Raw genomic sequence first — 18695 nt, forward strand, 5'->3', positions numbered from 1 at the left:
TGTAACCTCAAAATAATTAATGTGCAAAGTCTTAACTATTCCGACTGCTCACCCCCGACCCTAATATGAGCAATTTGCTACATATGGCTATCACATTAGCAAACACTTGTCCAGTTCAACGTTATCCATGCTGCTACTCAGGAACCCCATTTTGCAGCAGCCTAGTGCTATCAAAACAGAGAATCAGCACCACCAGGGGAAGTTGAAGGTAATCACTGTGGTAGGTACAATCCAAACTGGAGATCCACGAAAACATCACACCCAAACGCCCCAACAGTCAGTAGTTTAAATGTCTGCTATTTATAGGGCAGGGAGTGATGGTGCACCCCTTTAGTCCCAGCACTCAGGAGATAGAGAAAGGTAGAACTGTGAGTTCAAGGACAGCTTGGTCTACAGAGAGAGTTCTAGGACAGACAAGACCACAGAGAGAAACAATCTTGAAAAATGGGAGGGGGGTAACAGAAATCAGGAATTGGGCTAGAATAAGAAATTGAACTGGAGGCTGTTGAGATGGCTCAGTGGGTGAACCACTTGCCATATACAGCCTGACAACCTGAGCTTGAACTTTGGAACTCCCATGAATGTGGAAGGAGAGAATTAACTCACACAATTGTTCTCTGACCTCCACAAGTATGTCAATGTTCCCCCACGTTAACACACACATGCACACAGATACTTTAAAAAGACATCAAAATGAAGTGCAATGGAGGTTCCAATTAGACTGCAAAAAAGAGGTCAGGGATATGCTATGCTATGCTATGCTATGCTATGCTATGCTATGCTATGCTATGCTATGCTATGCTATGCTATGGCAGGACCAGCAACTTTATGGACTGAGACAAAGTTGTGGCAGAGGCCCGCCTCAGAGACGTCACTTTTCTCCAGGTGAAAGAAAGGCTTTGAGGCAGCACTTAGCATACAAGGATGACACATATTTACTAGTTGAGGCCTGAATTGTTCAAGTTGATGACTAGTTCCAAAGGTATCTTCATTCAGGGTATAGCGTGCGTGGTACAGGACAGCCGAAATGGGAGAAGCAGGAGTTCAAGGCCAGCTCAGGCTTTATAGCAAGTTTAAAACCAGAGATTACAAGAGACTACGTCTCAGAAAACAAAAACAAAGCTAGGGGAAAAAAAGTATTTCAAGGCTGTCAACAAGGTTCAGAGAGTAAAGGTGACTGTCACAGAGCTTGATGACCCGAGTTTGACCCCTGGGACCTGCATGGCAGAAGGAGAGAAGTTACTCCACACATACACCATGGCTTACACAAAAAGAAAAAAAAAAATGCAATAACCAACTAGCATAGTTCCCCACCCCTTTCCCTTTGTGTCTCACACAGGTCTCACTGTGCACCCCTTGCTGGCCTGGTATTCATTTATATAGCTCAGGCTGGTCTCAAACTCAAAGCAATCCTCCTGCCTCAGCCACCTGAGAACAGGATTACAGGTGTGCATCCTCATGCAGGTGTTAATATGTTTTCTGCACTAATATTAAATTTGCCTCCTGGAGGGGCTGGAGAAGTAGCTCAGAGGTTCAATCCCCATAATGCAGCAATGTAAACAACAACAACAACAACCACCAAACAACCTTTCACATTGGTTTCCTATCTGCATCAAGTACTTAGGGAAAAGAGGAAACTAGGAATGCTATGGGGCACTGAATGAAAGCAACAGAAACAGCCTGTATGGTGGCCCAGGTCTAAATCCCAGTACCGAGTAACCGAAAGCGTGGTCAGCAGTTCAAGGTCATCCTCAGCCATGTTAGAGGGTTGGAGACCAGCCTGGGATATATGAGACCTTGTCTCAAAAACAAACAAGAGTATTCAATAAAGTCTTACAGTCTCGTTTTTATAAAATATCTTGGAAATACTCAAATTTAAATGTCACCAAGGAGGCAGTATGTGTACTAGTAGAAGTCACTGACTAAACTGTGAACAAGTTACTTCTCTCAATCTGAGTTTGGGATCTGTAAAATGTGTTTATTAATACTAACTCATGGCTATTCTGAAACTTAAATGAATTAATATGTGTTATGGTACACAAAGCAGTTCCTAGGACTAAGAGTTTCCTATTATTATTGTGGAATGAGAGCTGGGAAGATGACATGATAATATGTATGAGGCCCTTTTAATAAGCAATGTAATGTACACAAATAACAGGATGAATTCTAGCCCCAAATATTCATCTATCAAGCTGAAGTGTGTAGAGTCAGTTAGCACTTTCTTTTTTTTTTTTTTAATTTTATTTTCCAGTTTAAATTTAGATAAGAAACTAGGTAGCTTCACAAGTCAGTTCCAGGTCCCTCTCCCATTCCCTCCCTTCCTCCCATGCCCTCCCCCCAACCCCCCCCCCCCCCCGTTATCCCCTCATTTCCCCAGGGAGGGTGAGGCCCTCCATGGGGGTGTGCATAGTCTGTCATTTCATATAGGGCAGGGCCTAGACCCTTCCCCAAGAGTTCAGGGTGAGAGTGCACCTCACATTGTTGGATGGGAGTCCAAAGTCCGTGTGTATACTTGGGATGGGTACTGATCTGCTGCCCAAGGCTCAATAGATTACCTAGGCCTCCTCACTGACACCCAGATTCAGGGGGGTCTTGATCAGTCCCATGCTGGATTCCCAGGCTGATGCCTGGGATTCAAGAGTTAACCTTTGTCTGGTCACCTGTTTCTGGGGGTTAAACCAACCCAGACTTAATCCCTTTGATCATCAGTCCTCCCTCTCTGTTACTGGCTTTCTTGAGTTCAGCTCAGTACTTAACCAAGGGAGTCTGCAGTTAGCACTTTCTAGGAAGTATATGTAACTAAATACATCTAAAGGAGGTCATAACAAAGTAGCTAGAAGAATCTAGAAGGTGGGCTATAGAAAGTTTTCTATCAAGTCAGAAACGTGAAAAAGCAGTTTTGGAATAAAAGAGACTTCTTATATATAACCAGGTATAATGGGAGATTCTGAATCCAGATATATTAAAAGACAATTTAAATATGGATTGGATTTTAGCCAATATGAATTATTACCTTTAATTGTGAAAGTTATTTTGCTTATGCTATTCTAAAAGATACACACAATCAAGTAATAAATATGTATATAAATTATGTAAATCATGTAAAAAGGAGTTAGGTAAAAATTATTCAAAATTTAAAAGAAATATGAACGAATAAGTGAGAGAATACATGCTAAGGACTCAGGGTCAGAGCTGGCAGTATGCAGCTCAGGGCATGATGAGATGAAGTCACCCAGGAAAAGTATGTGAGGCAGACAAAGGATGCGAACTGACCAGGTAACACTACAGAGCGGACGCAGGAGTCAGGACCAGCAACTGGAAAGAACTGCCGAACAGGCAGCTCAGGAGGCCAGTGGTGTTCAGAAGCTGACGGAGGTGTAGGCAGATATGACAGTTAACTTAACGTTAGCTCCCAGGTCTGAGGGTGTGGCTCAGTGGTAGGAGCACTACAAGGCCATGAACTCTGTCCCCAGCACCAGAATCAACACAACATCCTGGAGAAACACACCCTGGCTCCAGACTGAAAGGAGACTAACAGACAAAACAAGGTCGCCCATGACTCCATTAGAGGAGTTGCAGTCATGACTGAAGACAGAAGCTGAAGTCATAGGAGGGGACTGGAGTTAAATAGTGGAGAATGGAAAGGATAAAAATCTATACAAATAATATGTCATGTTTGGACAGTTTCTAGTAATTAATGAAACAATACAGTAACAGGCAAGACCAGGGGTTGATAGCAGACTTGTAAGGAAAGCATCAAGGATCAAGGAATGCCTATGCAGGAAAAGCACCCGCTACTGTATCAACAACAGCCTCAAATGTAGCGGAGTTCTACTTTAGTTCTTCATGCTAGTTTCCAAACGGGTTGATACTGCAAATGACATATATTTTTCACTGTAAGAAATAAGCTGGTTTCCTTAAAAGTTCTAGAAAACAGGGTCAGGGAGATGGCTTAGTGGGTAAGAGCACTTGCTGTGCAGGCAAGAGGACTTAAGTCTATAGGCATCTATAAAAATAATACGTATAATACTAAGGGTCACACTTCACTCCAAACATAAGCTTACTAATTATTCTTTAATGTGGATGCAATTTTCAAATTCAGACAAAGTGCCTGAGCTGGGCATGGGGCATATGCCAGTAATCCTAGCACTTGGAGACAGAAGTAGGAGGATCAGGAGTTCAATGTCAGCCTACAAAGAGAGTCTAAGTCCAGCCTGGGCTCCATAATGTGTGCTCTCAAAAAAAACAAAAACAAAAACAAAAAAAAAACAAAAAAAAAACCAAAAAGAAAAAAAAATCACTGAAAGTTGAGACTGCCATGAAGCACAGATCTGAAAGTAGGTTTTACATACATACCTGAAAGATAACCTTAACTCTGGATCCACCGGTCTCTGTGTACTGACTACAGGTGTGTGCTTCCACACCAAGTCATGTAGGTAAGTACCCTACAAACTAAGCTATGGCTCCAAGCCTCCAAGCAGACCTTCAACTGCCTAAGACTCACATAAACTAAACATTTAAATGGGCTGAGAAGTTTAAGATAGATTTTTAAAACCAAAACTTTTGTTAGCTATATCTGGCCAGCGTCTTCTCACCTGCGTGGTCTAGTCCTAGGGGACATCATTTCATTGCCAAGTATGTGGTACCGTCTTGCTTCATGCAGCAACTGATAACACTCGGGGGAATTCTGGATCAACTGGTCCACCTCAACAGTCTGAACAAAGTAGTTGGGATGCAAAAGAGGGAGCCTGACGTGTGTCAGGAGCTCATGCAACAGTGGCCTACGCAGATCAACAGCTCGGTAGACCCAGCGCATGACCGCCTCGAACACCATCTCCTCTTTCCCAATAACAAGTTCATCACTGCAGATATAATCAATAAGTTCATCTTTGTCAAGCTCAAGAAATTCTTCATGCTGGGACACATCCTCAAAAGTCTGTAAGGCAAAGGTCTTGCATTTTGTGAAGAGTGTTTTGAGTGAGTGGGTGTCAGCGAAACGCTGGATTCCTAGACAATTGCAAGGGTCAAGCTGTTCCTCTAAGAACTTGGCGCACGCATCACGGAGAACACTGATCTGAAAGAGGCTGGAGGTCTCGAAGAGGTACTGGACATTCTCTGTCGTGATCTTCACCTTTCCAGTATACACATACTGCAAAAAACATTCCATAGCTTCAGCTAAAATGCCATTGATCTCAACCAGCATTTCTCGGCTCTCCCTGTGGTCGTTACAGAACATGGCTCTGAAGTAGCTGCTACACGCTGAGAGGACAGCTCGATGACAAGGAAACTCCTTTCCTTCCACACAGATGATGACATCTGTGAATAAGCGGCTGTCTCGGAACTCATTAAATATCTGGAGTATGTTTTCAGCATGGGATGATCCTGAAGAGAAGTCAAAATACTCATGACCTGTCAGAGATTTGGGGTCCATTTCAAAAACTTTACGCTTAGTTGCTGGGGAATCACGCACCCCAAGATCCTCTCTGTTTAGTCTGCGTCCCAATATTAGTACCATTGTTACATCAGTTGACTATATAATTGTTGAGAAATGGCTGCCAGGGATCTTCTTTATGTGGCTAAAGAAAAATAAAAATAATTAGACAATTTCATCTTTATGTAAACATAACAAAGCCACATGATTAATATAGTCTACAACATATACTATTTTACTTTAATAAAAACTGATTTAAAAAAATCTTGCAATTGCAGGATTAGAACAGTTCTCAGCCCAAACGGTTATAATGTCCCCCTCCTGGCCAACAGTTTCCATTGTCTCCTGAAGGCAGAGGTAAGAAACCATACAGAACCGAACTTCATCTTTTAGCTGTTATTTTCATTTGTCTGAAACAAAGTCTCTACTATATAGTCCACGATGGTCTGGAACTCCTCCTGCCTCAGCCTCCTGGAAGCTATGACTACAGGTACACCCCACCATGCATGGCTTATAGGCAGAATGTTAATATAAAGTTATCTTTTTTGTTTGAACAATTATTATCTTAATATAGCAGTGCTAGTATTTATCTATCACCATACTTTAAAAACATGTAAACTGTCTAACCAGCCTCATTTTCTATCACATTCCTAAAGAAATAATCAGGAATTTGTAGAACAATTTACACAGTGCTGTATTCAAAGAAAATACTTAAAACAAGCTAAGACCCTAGTAACTAAACCCAAGGATATCTTCAAGATGGCATAGTTTATGAACTTGGGTGGGGGCAAAGCTCAGTTGGTAGTGTTTGCCAAGTATGCATGAAGTCTTGGGTTTGATCTACTATCACATAAACTAGGTTCATGGTACACATCTGTAATCTCACCACTTGGAAAGCAGGGCAGGGAACTCAAGAGTTTGGGGTCATGCTTGGCTCTGTTAAGAGTTCTAGGCTAGTCTGGTCTACATAGAGAGCTCCAGCAGGCTAGCCAAGGATACACATAAGTAACACCATTGAAGAAAATAAAAAAGAACTGTCTTAGTCGAGTGACTAAATCCTTTGGTTACTCATAGTTATCTTTGAGGTATTGGGGCACTTCTCAGTCAGATGGGAGCTATTACTATGTTTCAGTGGGTAAGGGTCCTTGCCCACATGCCCGACACTCTGAGCTGGGTCCCCAGAACCCATGTAGTAGGAAGGAGAGAAATGACTCCTGCAAGTCATTTTCTTTTTTTTGTTGAGATAGGGTTTCTCTGTGGAGTCCAAGGCATCTTGGAACTCGCTCTTGTAGACCCTTCTGGCTTCAAACTCAGAGATCTGCCTGCCTCTGCTGGGATTAAAGGCATGTGCCACCACCGACTGGCACAAGTCGTTTTCTGACATCCAGATACATTTTGCCGCACACTAATGCCCTCCAGCACAATGAAGGACTGAATGAACGTGAAAATAAAGAGAGTACCTAAATTACAGGCACATTTAACATTTTAAAACAGCACTACCAGGCCAGGCGTTGGTGGCGCACGCCTTTTAATCCCAGCACGTGGGAGGCAGAGGCAGGCTGATCTCTGGGAGTTCCAGGACAGCCTCCAAAACAATACAGAGAAACCCTGTCTTGAAACCCCCCTTCAAATTAAATAAATAAATAAATAAATCCCAGCACTACCTATTTATAATGGAAACCTGGAGGAAACGGTATTAGTTAGGTTTACTATTGCTATGCTAAACACCACAACCAACAGCAAACTGAGGAGGAAAGGGTTCATTTCAGCTTATGACTCTCATAGCATGTCAATCACTGGGGAAGTCAGGGCAGGAACTCAAGGCAGGAACTGAGGCAGATGACACAGACTGCTGCTTACTGGATTGTATCCTATGTCTCAGCCTGCTCGCGCGTGCTCCTCTCTCTCTCTCTCTCTCTCTCTCTCTCTCTCTCTCTCTCTCTCTCTCCCTCTCCCTCTCCCTCTCCCTCTCTCTCCCTCTCCCTCTCCCTCTCCCTCTCTCTCTCTCTCTCTCTCTCTCTCTCTCTCTCTCCCTCTCTCCCTCCCTCCCTCCCTCCCTTCCTCTCTTTGGCTTTTTGAGGCAGAATTTCTCTGCCCTCTCCCTCTCCCTCTCCCTCCCCCCCCCCTCTCTCTCTCTCCCTCTCTCCCTCCCTCCCTCCCTCCCTTCCTCTCTTTGGCTTTTTGAGGCAGAATTTCTCTGTGTAGCTTTGGAGCCTGTCCTGGAACTTGGTCTATAGACCAGGTTGGCCTCAAACTCACAGAGATCTGCCTGCCTCTGCTTCCTAAGTGATGGGATTAAAGGCGTGTGCCACCACTGCCCAGCTTCAGCATGCTTTCTCATAGCACTCAGGACTACCTGTCCCCATATGAATGGGCTCACCCCCATCAACCATCAAAAAAATTGTCCTATAGACTTGCCTACAAGAAATCCAATGAAGGCATTTTCCCAATTAAGGTTCCTCTTCCCAAATAACTATAGCTGGTGTCAAGTTGAAAAACAAACAAACAAAACCTAGGAGCAACAAACACCTATCTTCTAACCTTAGGTGCACTAATATTGTAATCTTTTTTACAGACTATCTGGTTAATAATTCCAGACGAATTCAACAGAGCACAATTACCAAATGATAATGCATGACAATATATGACAGCATAGACAAGATGCCAAATTATAGACCTCTTCTAGTTTATATTAAAGTTTTTGGCACTTAAGATTCTGATATAATGAAAGAACATTTTGTATCTTATTTCCTTTAAGAGTGAGGACAGCGTGGAGGATCAGGAATAACTAAACATGGTAGTACATGCCTGCAAACATAGCACTTGTGTGGTAGAGACTGGAGGATCACAAGTTCAAGGTTGTCCTCAGTGAGAGCAAGACAGCAAGAGGGGAGGAGAGAGGGACAGAGGGAGAAGGAGAGGGAGAGAAAGACACACACACACACACACACACACACAGAGAGAGAGAGAGAGAGAGAGAGAGAGAGAAGAGAGAGAGAGAGAGAGAGAGAGAGAGAGAGAGAGAGAGTGAGTGAGTTTAGGTCATCCTGAGATACTTGAGACCCTGTCTCAAACACACACACACACAGAGAAATGGTTATGACATGGGAAGGAATTCATATTTGAATCTCTACTATTCTACATCATGATTGGATAAGATAAAAGCCACTTTCCCATATCAAGAATTTAGGAAATCAAGAATTTATTCTTTGTATCAGTTCACCTTGTTTATCATCATCATCACTACTGTATTTCAGGTTCAAAAAAATTCACATAATCCACTGGGACTTTGGTCAGTGATATAATTACTGGTGCTGACAATAAAACCTACAGCTGATAAATACCTTCAGCAAAGTGGCAGGATACAAGATCAACTCAAGAAAATCAGTAGCCCTACTATATACAGACGATAAAAGGGCTGAGAAAGAATCAGAGAAACATCACTCTTTACAATTGCCACACACAACATAAAATACCTTGGGGTAATGCTAACCAAACAAGTGAAAGACCTGTATCATACGAACTTTGAGTCTTTAAAGAAAGAAATTAAAGAAGACACCAGAAAATGGAAAGATCTCCCATGCACTTGGGTAGGTAGGCTCAACATAGTAAAAATGGCAATCTTGCCAAAAGCAATCTACAGATTCAATGCTATTCCCATTGAAATCCCAGCACAATTCTTCACAGACCTTCAAAGAACAATTCTCAACTTTTGTATGGAAAAACAAAAGACCCAGGATAGCCAAAACCACCCTGTGCAACAAAGCAACGTCCGGAGACATCACCATCCCTGACTTCAAGCTCTATTATAGAGCTATAGTCCTGAAAACAGCTTGGTATTGGCACAAAAATAGACAGATAGACCAATGGAATTGAATAGAAAACCCTGATATTAACCCACACACATGTGAACACTTGGTTTTTGACAAAGAAACTAAAATTATACAATGGAAAAAAGAAGGCATCTTCAACAAATGGTGCTGGCATAACTGGATGGTGGCCTGTAGTTAAATCTGGATAGATCCATGTCTATCACCATGCACAAAACTTTAGTCCAGATGGATGAAAGACCTCAACATCAATCCAGTCACACTGAACCTGTTAGAAGAGAAAGTGGGAGGTACCCTTGAAGGAATTGGTACAGGATATCACTTCCTGAGTATAAAACCAGTATCACAGATACTGAGATCGACAATTAGTAAATGGGACCTGCTGAAGCTGAGAAGCTTCTGCAAGGCAAAGGACACAGTCAGCAAGACAAAAAGGCACCCCACAGATTGGGAAAAGATATTCACCAATCCCACATCTGACAGAGGGCTGATCTCCAAAATTTACAAAGAACTCAAGAAGCAAGTCTCCAAAACACCAAAGGATCCAATTAAAAAGTGGGGGACTAAACTAAACAGAGAATTCTCAATTGAGGAGACTAAAATGGCTGAGAGACACTTAAGAAAGTGCTCAACATCCCTAGCAATCAGAGAAATGCAAATCAAAACAACTCTGAGATACCATCTTACTCCTGTCAGAAGGGCTAAAATAAAACCACCAATGACAGTTTATGCTGGAGAGGATGTGGAAAAAGGGGAACACTCCTCCACTGCTGGTGGGAGTTTCAAGTTGTACAGCCACTATGAAAATCAGTATGGAGATTCCTCAGGAAAATGGGACTCAGTCTACCATAAGACCCAGCAATTCCACTCAGGCATATACCCAAAAGATGCATACTCATACAACAAAGACATCTGTTCCACTATGTTCATAGCAGCATTATTTGTAATAGCCAGAACCTGGAAGCAACCTAGATGCCCCTCAACTGAAGAGTAGATAGAGAAAATCTGGTACATTTACACAATGGAGTACTATTCAGCAGAAAAAAAAAAAACAATGGAATCCTGAAATTTGCAGGCAAATGGATGGCACTAGAAGAAACCATCCTGAGTGAGGTAACCCAGCCACAAAAAGACAAACATGGTATGTTCTCACTCATATATGGATGTTAGACATGAATCATGGGAGTGCCTGTCTACAATCCCACTGCCAGAGAGGCAGAGAAACAGAAAGGACCTTAAGAGAGATATTCATGGAACCCCAGAGAAGGTGGAATGAGGCAAGATCTCCTGAGCAGATTGGGAGTAAAGGGTGAGGGAGGGGAAAGGGAGCCAGGAAAAAGAGAGGGAGACAAGAGGAAGGGAGAGGGGGACATGGGGGAGCAGGAAAGTTGAGTTGGGGGAATAGAGGTGAGCAGGATGAGAGATACCATAATAGAGGGAGCCATTTTAGGTTTGAGGGGAGATCTGGCACTAATGAGAACTCCAGAGATCTACAAGGATGACACCAACTGGCAAACTAAGCAGTAGTGGAGAGACTACTTTAATTGCCCCTCCCTAATAATGATTTTGAGGACTGTCTTAAATACCATCCTAGAACCTCCATCCAGTGACAGACGGAAGCAGAGGCCGACACCCTCAGCTAAACACTGAACTAAACTCCTGGAACCCAGTGAGAGAGAGGGAGGAGTGATGAGCAAAGGGGTCAAGACTGGGCTGGTGAATCCCAGAGAAACAGCTGACCTGAACAGGGGGGAGATCTTGGACCCCAGTCTGATGGCTGAGAGGCCAGCATGGGACTGATCCAGACCCCCTGAATGTGGGTGTCAGTGAGGAGACTCAGGCAATCTATGGGGTTTCTGGGTAGTAGATCAATATTTATCCCTGGCACACAAATGGACTTTGGGGACCCATCCCACAATAAGGGATGCTTTCTCAATTTGGACTCTTTGGGGAGGGACTGGCCCCTCCCCAGAAGGAAATGACAGACTCTAGAGATCCCCCATTGAGGGCCTTACCCTCCCTGGGCAATGGAGTGGGGATTGGGTGGGGGGCTGGGGGTTTGGTGGGGTGGAGTGGGCATGGAGGGGAGGAAGAGGGAGCTGGGATTGACATGGGAAGCAAGCTTGTTTCTAATTTAAATATATAATAAAATGTGTAAAAAAAAAAGAAATAGCTTCTAGATTAAGAAAAAAACTCAAAATGAATCAACCAAACCAATTAGCCAGCCAACAAGAACAAAACTACCCTCTCTCTAAGCTAGCAATTCTCATATTTCTATTATGATTCATAACAGTAGCAAAATTACAGCTATGAAGGAGCAACAGAATAATTTTGTGGCTGGAGTCACTACAACATGAAGAACTGTATTAAAGTATCGTGTCGCAGTTATCGGGAAGGTTGAGACCTATGGCTCTCAACCCCTCACCTACCAGAGTTCATTGGCCCAACACACATTGGCATTCCTTGACACCTACAGGAAAACAAGGAATAGTTTTCTGTAGCTAGTGCAATGTATGGAGTAGTGGGTAAAGTTGGGGACACAGAGGTTGATTAAAACTTGGTATCTCTGGACTTTCTAAGAAAACTCTATTAACCAGCCTTCCGCAACAGAACCAAAAGAAACTCTTACTATTTACCACAGAGTAAATGATTTGCACAGAGTCATCTTAAAATAAGATATTCTTTCAAAGTTTAACTTTTGGTCTCCCATATATAACCAACCAGTCAGCCTTTGCTTCCCTATTTTTACAAATAAAATATTTGCCTGCTTATTTTTATTTATTATTATTTTTGTTTTCAAGACAGGGATTCTCTGTATAACAGTCCTGGCTATTCTGGAACTCACTTTGTAGACCAGGCTGTCCAGGAATTCACTGAGATCTGCATGCCTCTATGTCCCAAGTGCTGGGATTAAAGGCGTGTGCCACCACTACTTACTAATTTATGTTTTACAAATAAACTAGCAATAGTTAAAAATGTAACATTTCCTAGGTATTGGGATTACAAGTGTGCCTTACCACACTGAGCCCAATTCTGTCTTAAGACAGAACTGATCTGGCCTGGAAGTGACAGCAAATGCCTTTAATCCCAACACTGGGGTGGGCAGAGGCAGGCAGACCTCTGTGAGTTCCAGGCTAGCCTGAATTCTAGGACAGCCAGGAGGGATACATTGACAAACCTTGTCTCGGAAAAAAACAAAAACAAAAACAAAAAAAAAAAAAAAAAGAAAAAGAAAAATAGGTAAGAAAAAAAGAACTGGTCACTGTTATTCACTGTTACCTGACTAGTACCAAATGATCCCAGATTAAAGAATTGAAATGGTTGAAACTCTCTAATTAACAATGTAAAATAAATACCTAATAACATAAATATACCTTCTCAGCATTTGCTTGACCAAAGCTCCAGGCAACGTACTTGCGTTATTTAAATTTCCACACCTAAAACAGAGAGCAGTGACATAAGTTAGACACTGTCAGTTCAAATACATTAGGAATATGCTGAAAACAGTCCTTAGTCATTTCCAGTTCCTAACTGCAAGTTCATTTTCATATAGATCATCAATAGTAACATTTTCTTAAAGCAAACGAATATATTTATATTCAAATTTCCTATTCGTTGTAACAGTAAGCTATATTTGATAGTGAGATGAAGAAATGTATACCCTGTGATAATTCCAGTTTGAATATTTGAAGAATGCCTAAAAACTTACATTTTACTCAAATTTGATAGAATTTAAGTCACTCTAAGAGTTGAGGTATCAACATGACCAAAGTAAACAGTTTATTTACTATGCACTATATATATAACCATGGGAATAAAGGAAAACCCACCCACTTTTAGGCTTTTGTTATATCCATTTTTAATAGAATCTCCAAGCCTATCAAATAATTTAAATATATATTTCTATTTCTTCTGCTTTATTGAACCTTATGTAGTTAATGTCAACACAAGAACTAATTCAATACAACCTCTCTCTCTCTCTCTCTCTCTCTCTCTCTCTCTCTCTCTCTCTCTCTCTCTCTCTGTGTGTGTGTGTGTGTGTGTAGAAGAACACTTAAGAGAAACTACCAGGATTTAGAGTTGTACACAGAATAACAACTATATTTAAATACTAATTGGTTGGTTCTGGTTTCTGATCCAGTCATTCATAATGTGAACTTGTAAATTCTTAATTTTAGGCAGATTTGATATCAAGACCAAATATAAATAACCAACTTAAAATACACACAATCACATCTTTATACCAGGACTACCCTATGACTAGGACATGAATACTATCTTGTATATGTCCCTACTTTCATTAGGAAGTCTAATTTGTGGGTACACTTGATAAAGAATATTGTATCTTGCCGGGTATTCGTGGCACACACCATTAATGCCAGTACTCAGGAGAAAGAGGCAAAGGGTTCTCTGTGAGTTTGAGGCCAGCGTGGTCTATAGCGTGAGTTCCAGGACAGGCTCCAAAGCAATACAGAGAAACCCTGTCTTGAAAAACCAAACAAGAAACAAAACAATGAAGAAAAAATGTATTGCATCTTGGTCAAGTTACAGGATGGTTAATCTTACTGCATAGTAGTCTTTACCAGTACTTAGTAAGGCCCAAGCCAATGAAAGAGAATCCTTTTGTGTCTGACACCAGGTAGTAGCAAATGCTAGCTTCAAATTCAATTTTAAGATATGTAGGTTTGGCTAACACTAGAATCAAACAAGATCTCCAACACTAATATGAATCCAAATTCTCAGCATTTCTCTAGCAGAACTCAAACACAAATTGGAATAGAGCCTCTCATGATTCATTTGGTGTAGAATTATACCATCTAAAGTAGAAAATAACCCATCCAGCATTTTCTGCAGGACTTTTAGGTAACATTTAAGCTGTTTTCTTCTCTTTTTAAATTGATATTTTTGTTGTTGTTTGAGACAGGGTTTTTTTTATGTAGCCCTGACTGGCCTGGAACTCAGTATGTAGACTAGGATGGTCTAAAACTTACAGAGATCTGCCTGCCTCTGGGATTACAGGTGCCACCATGCCCAGTTAGGTAACCCTGAAGATCAAACAGGTAAAGGGCAAGAGCAGGGTGGTCACGGTATGAAGGCTGGAGAAGCTGTACAAAGGGTGATTACAGTGTGGTAACACAGCAAGCTTTGTTTCCCTTAAGAACCCTCTACAAAAAGGTCACAGTCAGTCAGTATGGACTCACTAAGGCCTTCGAAAGACAGAGAACAAGAAGCTATGGCAATCTACTAGTATAGCTCCTACAGCCTGCCAACCATCCATGCCATCACGTTCCACATCACATTTTCTCAAACCACCATGGATAAAGCAGAACCAAGAAAGGGCAGCTGAGCAGAGTTACCTTTAAAGATCTAATGGTAATGCAAAAGGATGTTAGCAAATGCTTCCAACAGACTAAATTCTTTACAAAGTACTAAACTAATCAGGCTTTTACATATTTGTATCAATTTCACACTTATGTGAAAATATGTTTTGCAACTATATATAAATTTCACATGTTTTCACTGTCTAAAAAGCTGTGCCTAACTTATGCTCCTCACTAGACCTGACATGGAAACAATACCATTTTGTCAGTCATCCCTCCAGGACCTACTGCATTTTTCTTTAAAAATGAAGGCCTAGCAAAGTAAGAGAGTTAACACTTGTAATCCCAGCACTCCAGAAGCTGAGGCAGGAGGATCACTGTGAATTAGAGGCTATTATGAATTACATAGCAAGTATCAGGCTAGTTATAGCTACAAAACGAAATCCTGTTGTGAGTGGGAGGGAGAAACAGAATTTTGATTGTTAATTTTCTTACTATCAAAATAAGTTTTGACTTACTAAAACTAAACAAGCTACGGTGTTGCCTTGAATCCTAAATGACCCTTTAATATACACTTGGAAGTCAATGACTTTTATTTAACTTAGTACTACATACATTATTCAGAAATAATTTTAGAAACTCCAACAAAATCTAATGACTTTATTTGGAGACAGGGGTCTCCTTGTGTATTCCAGTTTTGGCACAAAATCTAGATCCCCCTGCTGGGCTCACAGACATGACCTCCACTCTTAAAATGTAGATTATCTAAGATGACCAGCCAACTAGAGAGAACTCAGTGGCTATCATGCTAGAAGGCTCTGAGTCTAATCCTCAGTCTCAAGGGGGAGTGAGGAGGGTGTGCTGGAAGAGTTACAACTCTGAGTTTATTACCTATTCTGTTATTGCCCCCTATCCATGATGTTTAGGTTGTCCAGGCTGGTCCTGTCTCAGCCTTCCAAATAAGTGGAATTACCCACAGGGGACTAGCTTTGCCGAGCTATCAGGGGTTTTATAGCATGAAGAACAGAGATGTTAAAACATCCAACTGTCTAGTGTCATTGTTGCAGTCACAAAAGAAATGAAATGTTTTTTGTATGAATGCTTGTGAGGACATTTTTGTTGACATTTTTCATTAGAGTCCATACCTATGTACTTGATGAAAAGAGTTGTCTTAAATTTTCAAGGTAAGAGTAAAGTACATACAAGGATAAATGCTGCAATGTATTTGCTAAGTGTTTATTTCAAAAGGCTTGACCTTAGAATCTTAATGAAATGGCAGGAAAACAAGGAAGTTAAAAAGCACACTGAAAAAGCATTAAGGTTTTAGCAGCTTGGACAAAAGCCAGTAAAATCCAAGATAGAACTGATAACTCTTATAATAGTATTCTTTTCTTCTTCCTGTTTAGAGACAACTCACAGGCTTTGTTTGAAGAAATGTGACTTACCAAATGGTAGTTTTTATATAGTGGAAAGCATTTGTATATATTAAGATCTATTTAGTACCCTTAGTACACTAGTGATTATGTGTTCTGATCAGACAGCTGCTTATTCTGATACAGCCATCATTACATGAATTTTTAATAGTAAGCAGGGCTGGAGCGATGGTTCAGCAGTTAAGAGCACTTGTCGCTCTTGCAGAGAACCCAGGTTTGATTCTCCGCACCCAAAAGGCAGATCATAACCTGCGCTATCTGTAACTCCAGTTCCAGGAGCTATGGCGCCCTCTTTGGGCCTTCTTTGGTACTGAACGCAGGTGGTGGATACAAGAAGGCAAAACACCATTCACGGAATAAATACATCTTAAACAAAAAGCTATTAAGAGGGGCTGGAGAGATGGCTCAGTGCTTAAGAGCACTGGCTACTCTTCCAAAGGACCTGGGTTCAGTTCTCACAGCCCACATAGCTCACAAATGCCTGTAATAATTACAGTTCCAAGGAATCTGGCACCTTCGCACAGACAAAACATGCAGGCAAAATACCAATGCGCACAGAAATATTTTATAAACTTTATTAGGAATGTGTAGCCAGTAAGACCTGCTTCACTGAAGCTCACTTTTTTTCTGCTATGAAAATGACAAAACATAAGAGCCCCATAAACTTAAGAGCTTGGGAAAACCACCTTTAACATCCTCTGGCTGAAAATGGCCGACCTTTCAGTGATCTTAATTTAGTTTTCCAAAATATGCCTTCAACACATTTCTCAGAAATGTCTAAATTACCTGGAAGATTAAAACACGAAAGTGTGTATTGGAAAACAGGGAAAACTAAGAACGCGCATACAAAAACATACAGAACTTGGACTTCTAAACCAACAACTTCACATTATTATTTTTTTCTAAACCAATAACTTCACATTATTTTTTTAAAGCCATCTTTTAAATCTTAAGTGGCAAGGGGTAGATTTTAAACCCTAACGAAGAAAAACAAACCAACCCCTGATCAACCAATCACCTGCTGGACTTGCCCGGCGTCAGCTCTAAACACTAGCACGCCGTTTAGAACAAAACTAATTAATCCTTAAAATCCGCTAGAGCTGACAGCGAGGCTTCCCCAAATGTGGCCTTGTGGCTCAACCTTTACTATCTAAGCCTGCGCCGAGCAGGCCAGGCCAAGTTGGCGGCAGCGCACTTCTCTGCATTGACCGGTCACTTGGTGCCCCGTCGGCTCGGCGTTCGCCTTGGCCGCCGCGGGGCACGCCCCCCCACTGTGGCCCCCTCCCGCGGCGCCCACGTCCTTCAGGTCACCTTCAAGCGAGGGCGGGACTGCGCGGCGCGGGCCACCCAGCCACCCGGCCCCGCCAATAAAAACTCGGAACTCGCCGGCCGGGCCCTGCCGGCGGCGTCCAATCCCGGGCTCCCGAACGGTCTTCGCCTCGGGTGTCTGGGACTTGGGGGCGGGGACATCGGGAACTAAATTAAGAAGCAGAGCCCGGCGGAGAAGGAAGCGGGCGGCCGGGCGGGGGCTCCCCCGGGACGGCCCGCGGCCTCGCTCCGGGTAAACAAAGGCTCAGCGGGGGCGGGTAACGGTCAGGTGACCACGCCTGGCAGGTTTCGCAACCGCACGGCGGGCGGCTGTGGCCCCAGCTCCCTGATTCTGTCAGTGCTCGGCGACAGCACCCGCGGTCGCCCTCACCCCCATGGAAACGCCAGATCCGAGGCCGTAGCACTCGGGGCGCTTCCGCCCGAATCGCATCACCGCCGCGGGGCTAGTCACCGCCCGGTCCCCACGCCCGGCCTCTGGCTGCCGGGGGCCTCGCCTCCCTCCCGCAGGTGCCGGTGGTCAGCACCGCGGACGCGGGCTGCCTGGAGCGGCCATCCCGGTACCTCTCGGCTCAGGCTGGAAGCGGCACGAGCGGCGACCCCGCAGTCTCTGCTACGCCGGCGTCTCCTGGAGCCACCAGTCTCTGCCACTGCTCACAACAAAGGAAACATGTGACCGTTGGGCCAAAACACTTAGCGTCACCCACCCTTGGCCAATGAAGGCGAGGCATCCCTTCCCGGAGCACCCTGGGAGATGTAGTTCTTCCTCCTGGTGGGCTCCTAGACAACCTGGGTTCCGCTAGAGGGCGAGCCCCATCCCGCGTTGCTAATTCGAAACATTTATTTAAGATAGAGTCAGGGTAAAGGAATGCATCTTGAGCAAGCCCCAAGTGGTATGTTGATTGTCTTCAAAGAGCCCTCTACATCCCAAAGCCAAAGCACAAGACCAGGACTTAGCTGACCTTAGATCTTGGACTAAGGCTTGTTTGTTTTAGTTAACAATTTCTAACACACTTGGCAAGTGTGAGGGCCCGAGAGGTGGAATGTACTGCCGTCAGCGCAGAGGAAGCTGACTTTCTTTGTAAATCTGTTAAGGTCGCTTGTATCAGACCCTTCTTTTGTTTAATCAGACGCATAAGTCGAGCAAAAGTTGTAACAAACCTTGATTTTTCCAAGGCACATAGAACTTCGTTCAAGACATTGTTTTGTTTCTATCTTGAAGCCCTTTGGTTATTTCTGGTTTCTGATAGCAAAGTTGTTATGCACTTCATTAATACAGTTATGCCTCTGTTAAAAGGGAAATGTGTTGCCACAAGGGGGAGATAACGAGGAAAGTTGATGCCCAGGGCATTTA

The 18695-nt window shown here is 42.8% G+C and overlaps 1 protein-coding gene across 4 annotated transcripts in view; it reads right to left on the bottom strand.

Annotated features, from left to right (window-relative positions):
• The window catches only part of Klhl24 (kelch like family member 24), a 41595-nt gene extending 23576 nt beyond the window's left edge, over positions 1-18019 (bottom strand). The window contains exons 1-4 of one of the 4 annotated variants that reach the window (XM_021231522.2): positions 17906-18019; positions 12636-12698; positions 11691-11731; positions 4596-5576 (exon numbers count right to left, since the gene is read on the bottom strand). In XM_021231522.2, coding sequence (XP_021087181.2) covers positions 4596-5515 — 920 coding nt within the window. In that variant the 5' untranslated portion in view covers positions 5516-5576; positions 11691-11731; positions 12636-12698; positions 17906-18019. Of the gene's footprint in view, positions 1-4595; positions 5577-11690; positions 11732-12635; positions 12699-16701; positions 16802-17714; positions 17868-17905 lie in introns of those variants that run through there. The other 3 variants (XM_040751104.1, XM_013118705.3, XM_040751105.1) reach the window with 3 other exon arrangements.
• Between the last annotated feature and the right edge of the window lie 676 nt (positions 18020-18695).

The sequence above is a fragment of the Mesocricetus auratus genome, unplaced genomic scaffold, assembly GCF_017639785.1.
Source record: "Mesocricetus auratus isolate SY011 unplaced genomic scaffold, BCM_Maur_2.0 Super-Scaffold_100008, whole genome shotgun sequence".
NCBI classification, from domain to species: Eukaryota; Metazoa; Chordata; class Mammalia; order Rodentia; family Cricetidae; genus Mesocricetus; species Mesocricetus auratus.